General features: G+C 37.4%; 1 protein-coding gene across 5 annotated transcripts in view; it reads left to right on the top strand.

Moving 5' to 3' along the window:
• MARK1 (microtubule affinity regulating kinase 1) overlaps window positions 1–21,529 on the top strand; it is a 60,489-nt gene that overhangs the window by 8,349 nt on the left and 30,611 nt on the right. For 4 of the 5 annotated variants that reach the window (XM_050893095.1, XM_050893093.1, XM_050893094.1 and 1 more), the window contains exons 2-3: window positions 14,629–14,832; window positions 15,515–15,568. In XM_050893095.1, coding sequence (XP_050749052.1) covers window positions 14,629–14,832; window positions 15,515–15,568 — 258 coding nt within the window. Of the gene's footprint in view, window positions 1–5,581; window positions 5,669–14,628; window positions 14,833–15,514; window positions 15,569–21,529 lie in introns of those variants that run through there. The other variant, XM_050893091.1, reaches the window with a different exon arrangement.

The following is a 21,529-nucleotide window of genomic DNA, read 5'->3' as shown; positions in this document are numbered from 1 at the left end:
CTGTAGAATTCACAAAAGTAGAAAAATGTTAATCAGAGCACAGAATGATATCCAAACTTATGATATATTTTAATTGATTCAACATAAGGAGCTTTGTCCAGTAGTGTTGCAGAACGGTATTTTAAACATACATAGTTGTGACATGGATAGCTCGAATAATAAGACAGAACTTTATTTCACCTCTGATGAAAGCACTTGTGTAGTACATCGATGTTCGCGTAGCTGAACATACAGAGTTACTGGATAGCCCATGGCAGTCTTTTGCAAGAGCAGATAATGATAATATTACTGGTGACAAAGTCTAATTGTTTTTGTATTATAAACTAATAGTAGTGCATGATAACTTTTAAAAACTCAAGCAGAGACAAAATTAGGCAAGGTTGTTAGAGAGAAGTGATATCTTTCATTAGGCAGATGTGGTTGAAGAAAACAGATTAGGTTTGGATAGATTAGGCTCTAGCAGGGCTTGCTGTAAAGGCTCCTGCCCAAGGCTAACCTCGTGGTAAAACCTGTAGTGCCTCTGCTCCAACGTGCTTCTCTGGGAGGAACCATGCCTTACTCATGATGCAGTAAAACACGCACCTTGTTGTAAGTGGAGGCACAGCCTTAGTTGCTGCGCTAGAGTGCTATTTTCAGCTCTCTTGGAAGCTTTCCTCCCGGCTTCCTCCTTTTCCCAGTGTTGGTTCTTATCTTTTCCATCTTAACCCAATACTTAGGAAGAAAGTAAAAGAAAAATAAAGTAAAACATCTTTTACTTGTCTCCACGCGGTCCCCTTTTTTCAGAGGGGAAAAGGCCATTTATTTGTAATCTTATTTTTAAAGGTTATCACATGGACGATTTTTCTTATTTAGTCCCTCAAATATTTGACTAATTTTATTTTAAACCTGGTGATAGTCTATAACCTACCATCACAGCAGCTTTATCCTTACATACTTCCCAATATCCATCTTTCTGAGATTCCATTTACCCATGTTCATTAAGTTGCTGGCCATTTAATACCTGTATTTCCTATCTTATCACATTCTTGCCCCCCCCACCTTGTTTTCCCCCCACATTTTGCTTGCTAACGTGCTTTTGTGCTTGAGCTTGCGTACTTGTTGCCAGCTTCCTTATGCTTCTCGCTCTTTCTGGGACCTTTTCCAGTTTTGCTCATTTAATGACATAAGCAAAACCAATACAAAGCTTTACTAAAGCTATGTAGTTGTAGCTCCTGTTTATCCTTCAAGTAATACCCTTTTGTATGAATCCCAAGGAGCATTTTAGTATGGGAATAATCTGAATTGTAAAGCTAAAGGGAGTGAAGAAGTGCTTTGCTGTGGGTGAGTTGGGGGGAGTTGTTTCCGGTTTAGGGGCTCTTGAAATTATTAGCAAAAAGTATTGTTACAACTTTAAATACTCGTCAGTTAGACTGTGTTTTCCTCACTCTACTAGGGGGGAGGGAAGGAAATGCAAAGTTACTGTGCTTTCTTCTCTCAGATAACAGCAGAGAGTAACCAAAGCTTTATAATGATTACTTAGAAAGGCCATAGAATTTTATAATGTTCTTTGTAGAGAGAGATTTTCTTCATAAACTCAGTAGATACGCGAGGAATTTAATGTGCGAGGATTGCAGAGTTGGGGAAGCGAAGTGTAGGGCATACTGCAGTACGTGTGGCAGCAGTGTAAATTACTTGTGCTTAAACAGTAAATATTTGAAATTCCTTTTGCGAGTGCATGTTTGGCTTCAGTTGTATATAAGTATCTTTCTAATTCTTAGATGTTTCTGTCATTACTTAAAATAAGCAGAGGCATAGCTCAAAAATTCAGAGAATCTCGCGCGTTAAGAAGAGTCTGATTTTTGCCGTGGAAATTACCTTAGCCTGTTAAATGCTACGTTGAGCTCTTACAGAGGATATGGTTGTTTTCCACAAATGGATTAAATGTGTAATGTATTTACTCATATCTCTATTCCAGATAATATTATCGATTGAAGGTAATAGAATTCTTTAAAGCATTTGGGTTTTTATTTAGTAATTTTTATTCCAACAGTAATCAGATTTTCTTCCCCCTTCAATTATTACAGTAAAGACTGTCTACTGGTGGTTAAAAAAAAAATCAGAAAAATGTCATTACTAAAATAGTATTTTCTCCTTAAGATCAGACTCCAGAAGGAATAACAATTGTAATCATTCAATACAATGAGATGTATACAGAAAATATTAGTAATATTGTCTCTGAGTAGCCTTTACCAGGCATACCTATGTATAATAGCTTTTCAAATTTGCTTTTCTTAATTTGATATTAAATGAACAAGGCTGGCTGCTTTTTAGAGTTCGTTCTTCCAGTGATGGACATAACATGCACAGGAACAAAGAAAATTTATGAAAGCACTTCACAATGAAACTCTTGCTCCATCTACTGCATAGTCCAGAGAAATCTTATCTACAGAAAGTTGGTATGAGCAATGAGGGTCGATCTAATATAGATGCTGGAATTAGTCAATGGAAGACATAATTATTATTAGAGAATGTATGCCTACAGCAGTGTTCGTAGACAGGCTAAGGGAAATCTAATCCCTCAACCTGTGCAAAGCAAAGTAGACTGATAAAATAAAAACTGCATTTAAAGGTCCTTTTAAAGAAAGCTATTCTTGCTTCTGCAGTGATTGCAGAAGTATAGCACTCATATAAAAATCAAATTTGATGTTTTCTAAATACTACAAGATAAAATATTGATTATCATTGTTGCTGCTGTTGTTATTTTTTGTGTGTGTGTGTGACTTTTTGTAAAACCTTGTATTTTGGTATTGTGTACAAGGTTTTTCACCGTTACTCGTTAAATCCATTTCCTAGTCGTGTGTAATATTTTGTTTAAATGGAATTATTTTCAAAGTGAGTCGTGTCAAGCCTTCTGGAGTAGCATAGAAGAGACAAACTGGACTCCTGTATCCATCAGTTTGTTTTCATTCCCTTCACATAGTAATTACTAACCTGAAGAAGCTGAATTAAATATAGCACTTGACTATTACACTAAAGTTATTATCATAAAGTGAAATAATACTGGTGTATGAGCCATTTTCCTAATATTGTCTTGATTTAATTGAAGATATTTCTAAGACCAGCCCAGTGGGTGACAAACAGAAAAAAGAAGAAAGCAAACTGGGAGACTGTCAAGTATATTGGCAGGTAGTACAGTTATCATATATTGAAGTTAAGTTTACCGCCAGATAATTTTTGAGAAAGGGTGGAAAGTTGTGCCTGATTTCAGGTCAGCTACTGGGTAGTAGGAAGATGGTAGAAAATTAATAGATTCTTTGTTAGCTGCTTGGTGAAACGAGAAAGATATTTAACACAATAGCTCTCATCCCCTGGAATTGGAAGGGTTCTAGTTAGTTTGGTAAATTAAGGGAAAAAAATTACAGACAGAGTTCGTAGTAAGCCTGTGATAATTGAGGGATCGCAACATTGCATAAGGGGATGTGTCATCATCTCTCCTGCAGTGCTGTGGCTTTCCTCATATCTCAGGAGGCAAGGAGCATCTTAGGACTGTGGGTGGGAGAGGGACCCTTGGCAGGCTGATGGTGGAAGAGAGAACATAACACTGCTGTCTGACCCATCCTAAAACTTGGAATAATTCAGTGATGTCCATTTGAAATCTGCATAAGGATGACTCTCCTTTAAGGTTTTGAGGTTGGATTCCTAGTTGCTGGTAGGGAGATTGATAGTCCCTGTCACCTGCTGACATTGTCCTCAGGTTCCCATGGCTTCTCTGCTTTCCTGACTTTCCCTTCCTTAACACTGGATAAAATTAATTCCTGTTTTAATATAAGACAGCATCTGATTAGGTAAGCCATCTCAATGGAAAGTTTCCAGACTGTAAGACACGTTGCTGTAGTGTTATCCAAACTGTGTCCAGCTCAGGACAGAACCAAGAGTTGCCACTGCTAATGGTGGGCTGGAGGCCACCATTGCTGCTACTGGTTATTTGCTGTACCTCACCATCTAGATAAAGAAGTCTGGAAATGCCTGACTTTGACAGCTTGCAGGTTGGGGTACTGTCTGAAGACCATAGCTGGGGTTCTGGGATTCCTCACCCACTGATTGTCAAAGACTCGAGAGAGAAAGTCATACTTGGTTAGTTTTTTTGTTTTTGTTTTTTAATTTTTTTTATTTAAACTTTTTCCTTACTGTTGGATTGGCTGCTTGTTTTAATGACTCTATTCGTTTTGACTACATATTAGTTTTTGTTCAACCCTTTAATTGTAGATTCTTTGGCTTGTATTCTTAAGCTTTATCCATGTATGTATAAGTACAATATTTCTTCCATGTATTCTTACCTTTTTATTTTAATGGGCTGGGTAAATCCAGCATCTATTGTTTTTAATATTTTCTTTGCATCCTGTGATGTTTTTTCTTTCACTTCCTTTGCTGACTTATGTAACGTGTACTATTTCATTTGTTATGTTCATTCTTTTTCTTGTGCTTGGCTTTTACATCTCAGCTATACTCACATTTCTGTTTATGGTTTGAATTCAGTACATTGACAGATATCTGCAGTTTATGTGTGATTATTAGTATTCATTATCTACTGTATTATTCTATCTGCCAGTTTAAAGCATATAAAGAAATACTTTTTTTTTTTTCTAGCTATATTACATACGTTGCAAAATCTTTGAGGAATATTGCTGCTGTTTGCTTTTTTTCAGTTTAGCTTCCTAGTTGCATATATTTCTAAATTGCTAAATTATGGTAGTTTGTGATTATAAATAATTGAAGTCCAAAGGTTAAAATAGGTGGTTGCATGAGTTTAGAAACAAAGGGCTTCAAGGAGATTGTAGTCTGAGCTCTGTGTAGAGCGCACTCTTTGATCATAAGATAGGAGCTGGTCCAAGGGGCATACAATGTTTGGACAGCTTAAAGTTAAGCATAAATCTGTGCAAGGTTGGGAATATATTTGCTAAGTTGAAATGTGGGGTAGCATTATCCACATAAAGGTAAATAGTTACTACAGCCCAACTGAGGATATTTTATTTGATCTATTAATTAACACTTACATGAAAAACAAGGCAGAGAGCACTCAGCAGAAGACTGTCTTCATTTTGCTTTGTTGTTTTTCTTTGAGTTCACCATGTGCCACTATACCATCTGGCTTGGATACGTTGTCATCATCTTGCTCTGTATGTAAAACATGGTTTACACTTTCAGAAGACCAACTAAGTTTAGTGGTGTCCTTGTAACTTTATCTGCAGCTCCTGCAATAGATCAGGCTCTGCTAGACTGCTCTTGGTAGACGAAACCATTGTAACTGAATGCTGCTTGAGTGCAGGCTCATTGGTAGAAGTGTCCTATGCAGTCTAAGGTGCTTCCTCCTCTTAGGAAGGTGGCTCGTTTTCCTGTGCCAAAATATGCATTACTCATCAAAGTCAACCTTTATATCAATGCTTATGAAAAGAATATGTCTGCAGAATGTGGAGTCTGATTATATCCTGGCTTAAATATTAAAACTGCATCTCCTTGGCAGACAGGGTCCAGTAGGCACTCTGCACTTCAGTCTTCCGAGGCAAGACTTGTTAATGACATCAGAAGGCCTTGCTGCAGAGAGATGGACCAGAAAATATTATCAAGCCTTGAAGTTGAAGAAACTAAGCTAGTATGCTCTAGTGCAAGCGGCCATGAAAGTGCTCTCCAGGTCAGGAAGGATTCCCTGCCCCTCCCTTGAAGGCTGCAGCTCCTGTGGAAGGGCATGAGATAGGCCCTATTAATCTGCTGTAGGTCCATGCATTTTTTTTTTTCCTGTTCTAATTCTCAAAATTAACTGGTTGCCCAACTACTTTTAGATACATTTGTGTTTTATGTACTGTATTGTATGAAGAGAAATATTAAGATGAGTCTTCGTACCCTCTAGATTAGACTTCCAAGACCCCTAAAAGGTATATGTCAAGAGAACATTGGGAAATCCTTCTGAATATTGGGTGACTTCATTTGAATCATAGCTTGACATGATCCTCAAACATCGCAGAGTCCTGTACTGCCCTACAGTTTCTTTTCTAGGACATGTGTGCATCAATTAGTATGTATTGCTATCAGGTTGGATATTTTAATTGGTCATCTCATCACTTGTTAGAAGCAGGCTTTACTTCAGAGAGTTAATAAGACCTTGAGATAAAATAGTCTTCAAAATGAGATGGTGATCTGTCTTGATGGATTCATTGTTAGATCCCTTGGATGAAGCCAGTATTGGGGACGTAAAGACTTAATGCTGTCCAGCTTGCTAAAGGAGTAACTTAATTTTCTCTTTTACGTAGCAGAAATGTCAAGGGTGCTTTGCCCATGCATGTCACTCCTAAAGGGCAGCTTCTTAAGCTTGCATTGTGTGCTCTTCTGTCTCACACACCCAGTGCAGGTAAACAACACAAATAAGCAAGTCTGCTTATTTGTTTGTGGGATTTCTTTTGTTTGGTTTGGGTTTTTTTTGTTTTTTCCCCAGTCCTTCTGGTTTTTTACCTTGTTGTGGAATGGGAATAAGTATCTCCTAGCTAAAGTTTCACTACTGGTGTTGATTTGCCTCTGGATTATCAAGAAAAGTGGTGTGATCAATTTTCTTTTCTACGTTGTTCCTGTCCTGACAGTGTGGTTCCACGAGAGCTTAACATGGAGCTGATGTGGCCCCGTCTTCCCAGTGCTGGATGTTCCCCTTCCTCCTTGGGCCTGCGCTGATGCTTGGGAAACTGGGGGTACATGTGCTCGGGGAGCTGGAGGTTACCCTGGCAGAAGAGTTGCTAGGTTTTGGCTGGCTTGGCTCCCTGTGCTGGCTCTCCATCCTGCTGCCCCAGTGGTAGTGCAGTTGTAAGTGGGTGCGAGCATGTGAGCAGTGTTGGGTCGGCCTCAGCGGCCATCATGCCACATGTGGACTCTTCCAGAGTTGTTTAGGTATGCAATGGGCAGGGAAAAAATTTCCATTTCATAAACTTTGAGAGAAAGAATGAGTTGGGATTCAGAGCCTGGTCCCAATTAGCTGCGTGTATGCTTTCCTTCTGTACAAAAAACCTCAGCTGGTCCAGAAGGCTGGTTGTTTGATCGTGAGTGTCAGAGACACTTAGCGCTATAATCTAGTCGCTCTTTTGTGAGTAAACCTTGCCTCTTGCTGCTGTTCTCCTCATCTGGAGGCAAGCCTCAGGTTTCCAGACTGTAGTCTCCAGACTGTAAAACAGCCCTTTCCCCTCAGTTTTGAAGTTTGATATTAAAGCATTTTCTACTTCTTGTACTCCTGCAAACGTTTGAGAAGCTTCATGTGCTTGACATGATCCTGAACCGTAAGTTGTTTCATGTCTCTCTCCTCCTGCCTTTCATCAGGCCCGTTGAAAAATAACCTGGCTGCATCATTTATAAGTGCAATAAAAACTCCTGCCAGTTTCCTTTGCAAGAAGTTTCGCTTTCTGGGTGTGTTCCTGTTCTTGTTTGCTTCGTTCAATTAACGATCAACATTAGCATTTCATTTTCTTTTTGTTTTACTGAGGATTTTTGAGCAAACTGAGTGCCGTGGCATTCAGCAGCAGTGCCCTGTAGCTGCCTGTGTCTCCGGGTGCTGGCAGGATGTCTTGAGTGAGCTGGGAACGCTCACTGGGAGCTCTGTGCTGGCGGGTTTGAAGATGTCATGAAATAAGTCAAAAAAGACTGGTGAAGTTAAACTGATCACCTCCTGAGGAAAGAGCAATGGCTGGCAAGAAACGTTGAAAGAACTCTCTCTGTGTGAAGGGCAGTGTTTAAATGTGTCCAGGAGGCTGCAGTAGGTATAGCCTTTCTTCTTCCTTCCCCCTCCCATCAGTGCTTTTCTTCAAAAACACGGGTTTGTGTTCTATTTCATGGGTGAGGGACGTTAACCATTTTATTTTGATGATAGGCAATGTTTTACTCTTTTGCTTGGTAGGGCTGACTGTAGTTTCTAGTACTATACCAAATGACAAATAAAAATGAGTAAACATAAGAGGATTTTAGGAAAAACACTTTTTTTTTCCTCCCCTTGGTTCCACCTGTGGTTTACTATAGCAGCTTTTAGCTGGCTTGTCTCAGTTTTCACTGGGGCTACAGGGAGGGTTCAGTTTTGTTGTAGCAATTAATGGAGATGATATGGGCCGACTGTCCTGAATTAGCCCTGGAAAATCTTGTTTGTGTGTTTGGGATGAGTCAGGAAGGAAAGTGCCAGGTTGAAATAACTGTGCCAATTCTGAGTGAAATGGAACAAAGGCAGGAAGGTCCTGTTCTTCTGCACCTGCACGCCTGGCCGGGCTGAGGGCTTCAGGCCCAGGGAGATGAGGAAGCGTGTTAGCTGAGTTTGGGTTACAAGACCTGATTTAATGCTATGAAGGTATTTGGTTTTTTGAAATATTTTGACTGACTTCTTGGAGGGAGTACTGGTGCATTTTTATTTTTATTTTTTTTTTATCCTTTAACTAAAGAGTAACTGTGATTCCATGTGATAATGAACTCCACCCTCCCATATGACATTACTGCTGTGTCAAAAAAATTTAAAAAAAAAAAAAAAATTGGGAGCAAGCTTACTATAACATGGACTGGATTTATGACAGGTTAGTGTCACCATATGAAAATTGCAAGTATTCTGAAGAACCTTGTGTATGAACTTTTGAAACTCATGTTAGCTGTGTATGGTGCTGCCCTGGTAGATCATGGGCTCTGTTTTCTCTCCTAGATTGCTTCAAGTACGGAGCTGTAAACATTGCATCCTGTGTAGTTTGTGATCAGAAAAACAATTCTGTCTGGGAGTTGGCAAACTTATTTCTGATTTGTCTCACAAAGCTATGTTGAGCACTTAAACAAACAAACAAAAAACCTCAAACAAAACAAAAAACCCCACCAAAACGTCTAAGGGGCTTAGATACCCTGGTAACAAGCACAGGATAAGATTTACTCAATGCTCAGCATAAGTTTGCCTATCACCAGCATATATGTATGCTTTTAGAAAGGAATCTTTATTGTGTATTGACATTAAGGGATTGTATTTCACCTTGCAATAGAAATGTTTTACTATTAGCTTTGAAGTTGGTTTTTTTTGAAGTACAGAATATTACAATTGGGAAGAAAAGAGATACTAAACAAAATAACTTCCCCTTACTCATTTTTTGTATCTCACTTGATACTATATATTGAACTCCATGCTTATAGTTTGGATTTTTTAAAAAAAGTTTTATATAAAATGCTTTTCAGAGTTAGAGCATCAGTTAATGAAATGTTTCCATATGCTTGACTGAGGCCAGCTTGATTCAAAATCATTGTTTCTTATTGCTGGTAGCTTCAAGCTCTTTCAAAAGTTCATGCCTGGAATTCCTACGTATTATGTAAATCTGATATAAACAGAAAGATGCACATGCATGTGTTTGATTATTTTCTTTGTGCACTTCTGGAAAGCCTGTGTGAGTAGGCTCAGGGTATGGGTACAAGTTAAAGACAAACATCACAATTTTGTCTGATTTTCTTCTGTCTCTGCCATGCGTTGACCCTGGTATCTGATTTAAAATCTGTGTATACTTTTTTCCTCACTGTGTGTGTTTGTTTCTTGGGTTCTTCTGAGCTGAGTCCTGTGTATTATCTTGTTTCAGTGAAGTAGGTTGATTGCTTTGGGTTTGGGGGTTCTTTTAATAACAAAATTTCTATCATGCATTCCTAATCTAGTATGCATTTAATTGCTGATAAATTATCAAAAGAATCATGTGTGCATACATTCAGTCTTTTTAATTGCCCCCTGCAAAGCACTTTTTCATGTGTCTGAGAGATATGAAAAATTAGAGTAGATAGTGCTCTATTAATGTTTTGTTTGAGATCAGAGATGCTTTAGTAATTGTAGTATGATGTGATGGGTACATGTGGCAAGAGTAAGCTGTGGTTTTGTGCAGATGAGAGATTTACCTGGAAGAGGAGTGAATCCACTTCTTCTGGCACTAGCTGATGGATCTAGTACTATCATCTTGTGCAGTTCAGAGTTGCACCATGCTTCATACCTGTAAACCTGGACCTCTAGGTACTCTTGGTATGTGATGCAGAACAAACTGATCTGAACATTTCTGTTGGTTTCTACATTGAGGTTTACCAAGATCTTTCAAAAAAATTGGACTCTTCTAGTTTAGTTTGATTGTTACTTCAGCAAAAGACTTGCTTGAGGTGGTTTGCTGGAAGCTCCTAGGTCCTAAAGGAATAGTTACAGACAGCAAGCAGTTAAAACATGAAAACAGCTGGACATCCAGGACATTACTTCTCATCTTTCTCCCATTTCCTTTCCCTGTATTGTGAATCAAAGCTGTTGTAGATCAGAGCCGTTTAGAAGAGGGTCTCCTAAACCCTTCAGACTCCCTCTGTCTGGGCTAGCTATTTTGACTACCTTGCAAAATCGTACAGCTGTTACAAATGCTCATGTGTATGGCACATGCTTGAAAATGTTTGGAGTTATGATGTATGAAAATTGGCTGCAAGAAACGTAAGTTCAGAATAGGAGATGGTATTGAGAGAGGAAGTGTGATGATGTGCCTTTTCTAGCACCGCGTGTGCATGCTCTGCTTCCATGGGCTGACTGTACCAAGGAATTTGCCTTGCGGTAATTCAAGAAGGGGAAAATTCAGGACTAAGACACTTGTTTAATTAAATGAGGTGTATTTGTAGGCAGATTGATCCGTGGAAGTTACCCCATTACTCACAAGGACTATAGAGCCCTTCAGTGTTGTTTGATTGAAAAAGACTGTGTAGTTTGGTGGCCGGAATGGTTTTGGGGACATTTTAAGATGAAGCTTGAGAGCAGTTAATATATGTGATGATGTAAATTTAACTACAGCATATAATCTGTGAGAATACTACTCCAGTGGCTAGCTAAGTGGCTGAAGGACGCTGAATAAGTGAAGTAGTGGAGTACACGCTTTGTATCTACTTGGTGGGGTTAGTTCTTCTGCACTTTCTCAAAGATAATGTGTCTGAGCATCAGGTCATCTTGCTTTTGCAAAGCTGCCTTGGGTAAACAAGGAAAACAATAGCTTTGAGTCTTGGGGAAACAATGGGTCAGGTTAACTCTCTTATGATTTTAGTGCCATTGACTTTCTGTAATAACTCTAATGGAACATGTCGGAAACAAACCTAGTTAGGAGTAATAAGTGTTAATTGAGCTCTCTTCAGTCACAATCTAAAATTGAATGCTAGAATTACTTTTTTGAGATTTCTGAAAAGGTGGTGGATTTTTTTTTTGTATGGGTGTTTTCTTGGGTTTTTTTTTTTTTAAATACTTGACTAATGTGCAAAATACCTAAATGGCTGCTCCAATATACTGTTTCAGCTCTAAATTTTTGTTACTGCTGCACCTTTTATGTTTAAAATTGCATTTTATTTTAAGAAACATCTAATTTTATGTGTTGATTTCTAGACATTTTGTTTAACACTGACATAAACTGAACATACAGGGAGTCATGTTTATGACATACTAGTAAGGTAGTGTTTCTCACTACATTGTATATATAGAGAGAGATATACTATCAAGGTATCTAGAGAAATAGCAGAATCTCTAATTAAAATTCTGTTGTAGGAAATGCAAGTTGTTAGCTGGAATTGTTTTTAGATGGCAGTGAACTTCAAGGAGAGTGGTGGTTTTTACAGCCCACTTGTTTCCAGCACTGTGAAAAATTTCTCAGAATTTAGAGATTGTTCTTCTGAAATGGCATTTTTAAATAGCCACATAGTAGCTGATGCATAATGAATGAACGTATTGTAATGGACCAGAAAGATCTTAAAACTACGTAGCCTGTCTTTCTAGACAGTGTGGATATTGCATGCTTCTGTTGAATTCGGTTTTAGCTGAATAATCTCTGGAATAATCTCTTGGAAATAATCTCTAATACACCATTATTTGACCTAACTTGATTTTTTTTTTTCCCAACATCTTAACCTTGTTATGTTTCAATTTCATTGAATGCTGATTTCTAGAAGTTGATGAGTTTCTAGTTTAAATTTCTATGTACTTTCCAACAATAGCAAGCTGTTTATGTGCAAAAGAGGCCTATTGCAAGACTTGAGATGAATAATTTGAATTTCATTCAGTGCTGTTCAAATTCAGAAATTATATATATATGTGTGTGGCTCACAAACTAAGAAACTTGACCTTCTTTTATGCATGTTTTCTGTCATCCTTGGGCATGGCTGGGGGGAATGGTTGACTCTGAAGATAATCTGTCTAAGAGGGAATAATTAAGAAACTATCCGAAGGGGCTTAGTTTGTCTGTCACAAAAAGACCAAAGTCCAGAATCGTCATGACCATGAACATTGTTACTTTTATTTTTCCTCTTCAGATTTGGTTCTGCATTATATTGTCATTATGATTAAATAACTGCTTTCCCTGTTAAATCTGCATTGAAGTGATCTATCCTGTGAAGCCATCTTTCGCTTTGCCTATGGCATTGGTTTTGTTTGCCTATCCAACTGTTTATCTAAAAGATCCCTTCAAGTATCTACTGGAAGTAAGCCAATCCTGTGAAGCATATTAAATTGGCAATTGATATTAGGGTTGCTAATGCTTCTGGTAGGCATTGTATTTCGAGTAGTGAAGATCTAATTGTGTGCATAAATAGGCTCAAAGACTCTTAAAACTTGCTTGTAAAGCATAGTGCTGTAGCTCTGGATGGGGTTCTAGGTACGGCTATAATAGTCATTATTAGCACCATACAAACACTGATCTTGTGGGGTGTTTTCTTAGGTGAGACTTTTATTTGGGCTCTGGTTTATTGCATGCAAGACTAGTGTCCGATGTTGAAGCAGTGTTTCAAAGCCTCTTCGTGTGGAGCTGTCCTTCTGATCCTCTCTTTCCAAGTCCACAGAAAGTATTTTAATTATGTCCTTATAAAGGATAAATACTATTGCTAGTGTGTTATTTCATGGTTGAATAGATTTGTCTAATATACAGAAGCTAAACACTCCTGGCTTGCTTGGTTCTGCAGTAATTTGGAAAACAGTTTAGCAGTGGGGGTAAAGTATTTTGCAGAGAGACTCAGGTAATGAAAAGACAAACACAAAATTATATTTAGGACTGTTCTCCTGGCCATAGTGAATAATTAATAATGCTGGAGGTGATGTAAGCAGAGTTGTGCTACATTTGGGAAGAACATTCTGGTTGTCATATACTCCTTGTTTTTTCCGGTTGTGTTGCAGCTGTTTGCTAGTTTTCCCAATTCTACTAGTGTTTATGTCCTGAAATAACTCTGCTAGGCTCAGTGGGACTATCTGTCAGCCTGGGTGTTTACAGGAGGGGATTGGCTTCAGTCTGTAATAAATGCACACTGAAGTTGGAAGCGCTGCTTTAAATTCCATTTTGTATAAGAAAATAATTACTTGCATAAGGAATGACGGGTGAGATCAGCATAGGCCAACATTAGGTTGGGTATTGGGAGAAACAGTGAAACCTCCCACTGGCTTCTGACTCTGCTTTCAGCTTAAGGTCAAAGATCTAGAAACCTTTGGTCTGTAAAGAAACAGGCTCAATTAGAGCTCTGTACAAAGATATCGAGATACCCACTTTTTGATTGAAGCAGTGAATAATGGGAAAATATTAAGGTGTCTTTTGAGTTTTGTTGGTGCTTTATGCTTAGCAGGAACCGACTGAGCTGGGAGTAAGCATGCCTTTCTGTTACAAAATCTAAAAACTGGTCTGAGAAGACACTTTTTCTACCTACAGTATTTGGCTGCCTTAAAATCTGTAACCTAAAAGATTAGAGGCTAAATTTTACCTGTTAAACATTTGTACCCATCTGCCGCTAATGTTAGAGAGCATTTGAAATACTGAAACACTTAACACCCCTTTGACATCTTCCGTTACTTTGGTTTCTCCTTGGAACATTTCCAAGCCCCATCTGTATCTTACCCCTTATATACTTGGAAGTTAAAGACAGAAGCACTGCAGATTTCAGTGACTAACATTTAATGTGGGATGATGTGTTGGCATGCATTAAAAATAGCATCCTTTTAGTTCCTCAGACTTTTTGAGATTTAAAATATATTTATGAGATATCATGGAGTTTTCTTTTTAAGAATAGATTATTATTTTTAAATAAAGATGTAGATTGTTCGTTACTTGAATGAGAACTTCTGTGACTTACAAAAAGATGCAAACAGGTTTGGGGAACAAAGCTTACTTGAAAAAATATTTTTCTCATAATGTTGTTTGAGTGAAGAAAGTTAAGAAAAAAATAATTGAGTGAAACCTTGTTTCCAAATATGCCAAAGAACAAATATTTTTTTTGTACTGTGTATTTTTAAAAGACTAAATTTGGTTATGATTAGACAAGTTTATTTGCAACATAATGGTGTAGTGTGTAGTTTGGCATAGTTTCATATTAAAAAAAGTCTGTAATGGTTTGTCGATTACTGCCTAGGTGTCTCTAGTTTTAATTCTGGAGCTGGTAAAATCTTTCTGCAGACTTCTTAAGACATGCATCAAACTGTGCCCAAAGACAGCATGTTCTGCTTAGGCTACCATCCAAAGTTATCAGTTATATTGTAAAAGTAAATAAATTACTCCCCTCTACACCTTTTTATGCTTTTAGTCTATTCTGCTGCAACTGTCTAAAATCCAAGTAGCTAAATTCCCAACTATTTTATCTGCCTTCCAGCATACCTCTGTGGATGGATACACTGAGTCACACGTCCAGCCTATCAAGTCAAGTAGCAGACAAAACATCCCCCGATGTAGAAATTCCATTACATCTACCAATGAAGAGCATCCTCACATTGGAAATTATCGCTTACTGAAAACAATAGGAAAAGGAAATTTTGCCAAAGTGAAACTGGCAAGGCATGTGCTTACTGGAAGAGAGGTAAGCCTGTCAAAAAAAAAAAAAAAGAAAAAAAAAAGGCTGACAGTGTGTTTTATATTCTCTTTGGCTATCTTTATAATAAGTATTTCTGCTATTCTTTTACCTCTCTCTTCTGAATAGAAAAAGCACATTTTTTTGTCATCATAAAGGAAGATGCAAAGAGCCTGTTTCAGGATGTAGGAAAAATTACCTGAGGTGCCCGAGTTTTCTCCCTGTAACCACACATCCCTTTTTTAAAAATGTAACTTCTTGGTGAAGACATCAAAAAGTTTGTTGCGCATCAAGGGGTATTTTGGGGCTGGGAAGGGGGTCTGTTCATCCCCAAGCATTTCCAAAACCGAAGAGAAATCTGTTGATAGATTTCATTGATATTGATAATCTATTGATAGATAGATAGATCCTTGATATTGAAATCTATTGATAGATAGATCTTGTGTTTGGAGGGCCTGGTTGACAGAAGTATAAAACTGATTCCTTGGTGGTACCATCTGGTGGCGAAGTTCTGAGCTTCTGCTGGTAGATCCTAATAGGTGAGGAAATTTTACTTGATGAAATGCATAAAAGCAGACATATATGCATGTCTTACAGGCACATCTATGCTTTTGCTCACAGAGGCGTGATATATTTTTGTTCAAATATTTTTCTGAGTTTAATAATCCATGGTTGGTTGTTTTTTCCCAAGGTTGCTGTGAAAATAATAGATAAAACCCAGCTAAATCCTACTAGTCTGCAAAAGGTAAGAATATACCGTAACATCTGAAATTCTATAAACAGTTGAACTGTGAGCTTTTATTTACTTGACAAAAATATTTGGTCCCTTTATCTTGCTAAACAAACATCTTTTGTGTATGTATGACCTAGGGAGACAGTGGTGTGTACAATTTGTCTGAAGGCAGTTACTCTATGTGGTCCTATCTAAGCATTGCTTCTTTGCTCTTCCTTCCTCCTCCAGCTTTGGTCTTTGCTGACAATAAAATTTGCATCTAATTAGGTACACAAGTAGTTTGTCTACATACTAAATCAAGATGTAATGCTGTAAAGGATAGTAGTATTCTTGGATTTTTCTTTAATGTAGTAGTTGGTTTATGTGGACTTACAAGAGTGCCAATTTTTATGGCTTTAATGGTTTTTTACCTTTGTTTTTATATTATTTCAACTTTAATAAAATATTTGTTAAACTCAAGGGACCTTTGGCAATTACTTTTTGTGTATAGAATTGGCAAAATGACTGAACGTAATCAGAACATTCTTGTTTGTTTGTGCCTGTAGATAGAAATTCGGAAGTCCTTCATAACCACTGTGATAAGCGTTTTAACAAAACCCTGGGGTTTTTTGTTTGGTTTGGGATTTTTTACTATTTAACTATGCATATGTTTGGTTTTGGCTGAAGCACAGAAATGTTGTATTGCCCTATTGGAAGTTGCCCATTGTAAAAATTTGGGATATTTTTTGTTTACAAACACTAGACTGCTACTGTCTGTAGCTGTAGAATGAGAGAGAGAGGCTAGGGCTTATTGCTGTTCTTTTGTCTCTGGCTGCTGTTACATTTATTTTATTGTGTAACTTTGGTTATGGGGAGTTATAAACAACTTTGCTTTAATTTCTTTTTTCTTTGGTTTCTTTTAATTCTTTGATTTATTTGCTTTAATTTCTTTTCTGTAGTATTTTTGTTTGAGTATGGGTTCTTCAGGATTTTACTTTTTTTTTTTTTTTTAATTCAACCTGCTGTGCAGAGTCCATGCAAAAGCTTTGCTATCTGTAAGTCCTGTATCCTATATTAAGCAAATCTCTTTGCTAATATTTGAGCTAGTGAAGAGGGACCCACAGACGTAGTATGTGACAGAGCATATTGGGGAAATCCTGTGCTGCTCACTTAGCTTGTTTCCTGCCTAGCTTGGTATTTACACTTGGAGAGCTAGGTGAGTTTGTCTCATTGTTGAGCAATGGGAGGGTAAAAAATGTTAAAACTTTCTGGAAAACTAAGCAGGAAAAACTTACTTCTGGGATAATTGCTTTAATGATAAATAAGTTGTATTTCACACAAAAATATTCAATAATAATTCAATAAATCATTCCAAGTATAACTGAAACTTTCATAGCCTACAAAAGATGCTGTCACACTGTACAAGTAGTATGCAAAATACTTGTGTAATAGGACTTTGCTGCTGTTGTTTGGTTTTTGAGTGGGAAGCTGATAAGAGAAATATTTTTTTAGGTACAGTTAGAAGCATCTTATAGCAGAACTAAGGACAGAAGTTAAATTTAGTGATTTAACCACAATTCCATTCTTCTTCATTAACTTCTAGAAATATTTATCCTATGCATCTTCTGCTTACACTGGAAAGTATGATAATTTGTTGGTATAAAGTTTTCCTTTGTAATGTATTGACTGTAATTTTCAGAAAAAAAAAAATCTTTGTTTTGAAGCTCTAAATGTCTTCAGCTTCCTACAATTTTCTGAGAATTTTGAGTGAAACTGAATATTGATTCCCTGAAAGCTTTTAAGTAAGCTTAAGCACAGTTTTTGCACAGTCACTCAAGCAGCTGTAGTTTTTTAAAGCAAATAAGGGTGAGAAGGTGGTTCATCAGCATGCTTAGAATTACTTCCTCTGGTAGTATTTTGATAGGTCATTTGTGTATTGTAAATAAAACAATAAAAAAATTTCTTGTTCTGTTCTATGAAATCAGTCATCTTTATTTTTCTTTCTGTACTGAACTATTACATAAAGTTTGTGATTCTTTATGTACTATATAGTATCACTGTAATGTGAATTTTTATAATTTTTTCATCATAGGACTGTTAAGTAGTCAACTTTTTCTTCAAGAGGTAATGTTAGGAATGGGAAGCGGTGATAGTAGTATTGTTTTAATAGGAACAGACACTTTTCTAATGAATGTTTATAGAGGAATACTGGAGTATGTTACTGCCACAAAAATACCACTCGAGTTTGAACCCATCTAAATTAGAGTAGTTGAGAGGACAGTCTCTAGAACTTCAAAGCTGGTAAATTGTACGCAGGTCAGCAAAACTTTTAGGCCTTCAATCGCTATTGATTATTATTGATCAAACAAGGCAAGTATGTAGTGATCTTGGGCGCAGGGTCATTCCCAAAACCATCCCCTTTCCCTTCACTATAGTATAAAGGATACCAAGTGCAAGTAGGTTTTGTCATAGTACTTGCTACTGACCTAATTAAGTAAAATGAGTTGAGGCATCCTAGTGTCTCATGCACCGTTCTGTTTTGTAAACAGAAATATTTGAGCACATAGTTCATTTGCTGAAAGTGTTATACAAGCTGGGTCTGTAGTCAGTCACGGGTATGAAAGCAAAGAAAGTGTTTAGTTTGTTCTTAGCTGCTCTCTAATATTATTTATGCCATAGAGTATGGACAGGGTACTTGGCAGACATAGTTATTTTAACTTAAACCATCAAATGTTAGGAGATGATGCAACTAAGCTGACTTTGTGAAATTTTAATTTTGCATCCTTGTGCATGCAATGTGATATTCTTAAGTTATATTTCTTGCTTCAGGACCTCTACCTCTTTAAATAGATAAAAAATGTTGAATTAAGGGCACTGCCTTTTATTTTGTTTTCAACTTGTTCAGTATGTGGTTCCCATCTTACTCAGTGAGCACCTGTTTAGAAGACAGATCTGGCTTTTTTGTGAACTTGCTATCTTGATAGTAACATATTGTACTGACTTAGTTTTTTCCACTGTCATGATTGTAATTTGTTCCCAAATGTAAGTATTTGGGTTTCGTCATAACTAGAATTTATATCAAAATAGCTGTTCTATTTTCTGCATGTCTGCTACATTGAAAGTGTCGTCTTGTACTGGCTTCACTAGGAATGTTTCTGAAATAGTGTTCTGTTGCTCTTCTGCAAACTGCTAGTGGAGCAGAAGGTGCTTTTTTTTCTTAATAGGTTTGATTAGCAAGTGGCATTTCAGATTTTCCCTTTTTAGGGGTCAGCGGGCTTCTTTTTATTCTTTAAACATATCTAAAGCCTCAAACTTAGGTTCTTTCTGTTGTTAAGAAAAGCAGAACAGAAATAAAGTAGTAGTAGAAGATTTGGAACAATTTCAATATGTTACCTATTGAAAGCTATGCTTTTTTGCAACATCCCTTCTCAGTAATGATTTAGAAACCAGAGAAGCATTCAAGCACATCTTTCAAAGCAAGAAAAAGCCTTGATTAACTGAAGATTTTTAGTTTGATTGTAGTGACTTAAAATAGTAAATCTTAAACATAGATGTCAACCTGACAGCAAGTAGAAGTGTTAGCGATGGTGTGACAGAAGATCTTTGTACTTTCTGCAGTCTGTGCCCTGAAAAATGAAAATGGAAAAGCAGGAATCAAATTCTCAAGCCTTGCACCTTTTCCATAGGTACAGGTTCTATGAATTGAGTATGGTGCTGGCTGTCCCCTACTATAAGTGAAGCTATTGAGGCTACAACCTGTTTGCAACAAGGAGATGCTTGTTCAAGAGCTTTTTTTGAATGGTAGCACTTTGTTAAGAATGAAGAGCTGTCCTATATGTGTGTGGTGGGGTGTGGGGGAGAGAAGTCAGGGAGCAGTTACACCTTCTGAGAGAGCAGTACACTGCTGCTCAAGAAAAAGCACTATTTTTTTGTCAGTAAAATAGATCATTATATAATGCTGCAGCTCACCTTGTCACAAAAGGAGAACTAATCTCACTGTTCTGTCCAGATTTCTATAAAATTAACAAACTTGGCTTTGTAGGAAATAACTATGGTCTTGTTGCTTTAATGCATCTCTTCTTTTGCATATAGGGGTGTCCTGGGTGTTACTGAGGGGTGTAGTGGCTATTGTTTAAAGATATCTCTATTTGTAAATACATAGGTATTGACATAACTAGTGTTAATGACCAGCATGCTTCTGCAAGGGGGAAAGGGGGAGAGCGGAGGGGAGACTTATCCCAAAGTAGTGCTCCACGGAATGCAGAGTTGCAATGTAAAATAATGTACTCTAATACCTGAATACTGTTAACGCTTTTATTCAAGTTATCCATTGTTCAGAGATTTCGTAGATTGTTTCTCTCTTGTGAGAGAAAATTGGAGGAGTGAACACTGGCATTTTCTTAATTTTGTATAAATGTGCATTTATACTGGACCAAATAAAATCCTGAATATATACCAGGACTCCAGGGAACAGTTCATTTGCCCAATTTCCATCCCGCTCCCCCTCTGCTGTTTTGAACATCTGTATTGAAATAAGGTTCCCTGCTCTTTCTCCCCACTCTGCATTTAAGAGACCCTTACACATCCCATTGGACCGTAGGGGCCAGGAACTACAGAAGGTGTAATGTGGCTGTGTTTGTGATCTCTACACAGTGCTGTTCCATTATTTCAGTTCTTTCAGCCTTTCAAACAATTTCTTTCTGCCTGGGTTGGAAAGTATCTGTCACACCAAGCAGCTTTAGCAAAGCTACATGATTTAGTTACGTAGCAGTATTATGGAATACATAAGTTACACCTGCCTAATTTGCAAGATGCCTACACTTAAGTTACTTCAGAAAAAGGTCTGAAAATGTCAGTTTCCAGGTAAACAACTGCTGGAAACTTGTCAGAAGCTTATAACAACTGCAAAACGTGAACTCTCAGAGGAATGTGGGTCTCGCCATGAAGAATGCAACCTTGTGTGCTGTAGTTTCAGTAGTGGGCAGGCAGTTGGGAGAGGAGTTTTGTAGGGAGTACAACCACTTAGGATTTTGTAGTCTTTTCTCAGAGCAAGCCATTTAGTCAGCAGGCACCTGCAGGTAGATTCCAAGATTTCAACTGTTCTTTCAATTCCTACTCTGCTGATTTCTCTCTTTCCCTGCTCTCATACTTTTGTAGGGAGGCTGGCACCATCCCGTCTGTAAAATAAAATAGCCAGTTTCCATTCAGCTTACGCTTGACATGATTTGTGTGGAGGAGCATCACCTAAGATAACTTTGGCTGCTTCATCCTTGTCCAGTTCTTGCTCTAAGCATGCAAACGCATTTCAACAACATTAAAAGTACTTTTGAGTCAAAATCCCCAAACAAACAAGAAGCCCACCTCAGAGCCACTAATCAGCAAGAAAATACCCAGATTCACCTTGTGACTTTGTTGAGTTCATTTAGAATTTGCCTTAGAATAGCTGCTTTCTTTCAAAAGGTTGAGACTAACTACGTCCTCTTGATATACTCATGGTGACTACCTGCTTGTGTATGAGAACTTATGCTTCAGTTTTCTGAAAAATGTCTATTCAACAGGATATATAATACAAGATGCTGTAAAAAATTTTATTGGCGTTTGTACGGAATAAACCTAAGCCCATACTTTGGGTCTTGGTGATGTCTCCTATTCAGAACTGGAGCAAGTAAATTTTTTTTTTTCATATAACACAGTATCTGCATCAGGCTAGAGGTCAATAATGTTCTGTCTTGAGGAAAATAGACTCCTATGTCTATTTCCTAATGGGCTTTTTCCTTTACGGAAGAAAAAATTACATACTATGTGGAACAAAATTTCGTGTCACTGTGAAATCAATTTGAATCTTAAACCAATTAGTAAACTTCTAAATCCTGTGAGAGTATTGAATAGAATAATGCACTTTTTTTTTGTAGTTACTATGAGCTTCACATTAAGAAACACAGTCTTACTTGTAATGATCTTTTTTCTAGATTTTACATTATTTATAGAAGTCTA

This window comes from Gymnogyps californianus, chromosome 3 (genome assembly GCF_018139145.2).
Source record: "Gymnogyps californianus isolate 813 chromosome 3, ASM1813914v2, whole genome shotgun sequence".
Classification (NCBI taxonomy): Eukaryota; Metazoa; Chordata; class Aves; order Accipitriformes; family Cathartidae; genus Gymnogyps; species Gymnogyps californianus.
The sequence above is the reverse complement of the archived record's forward strand: the minus strand, read 5'-3'. Positions and strand labels throughout refer to the sequence as shown.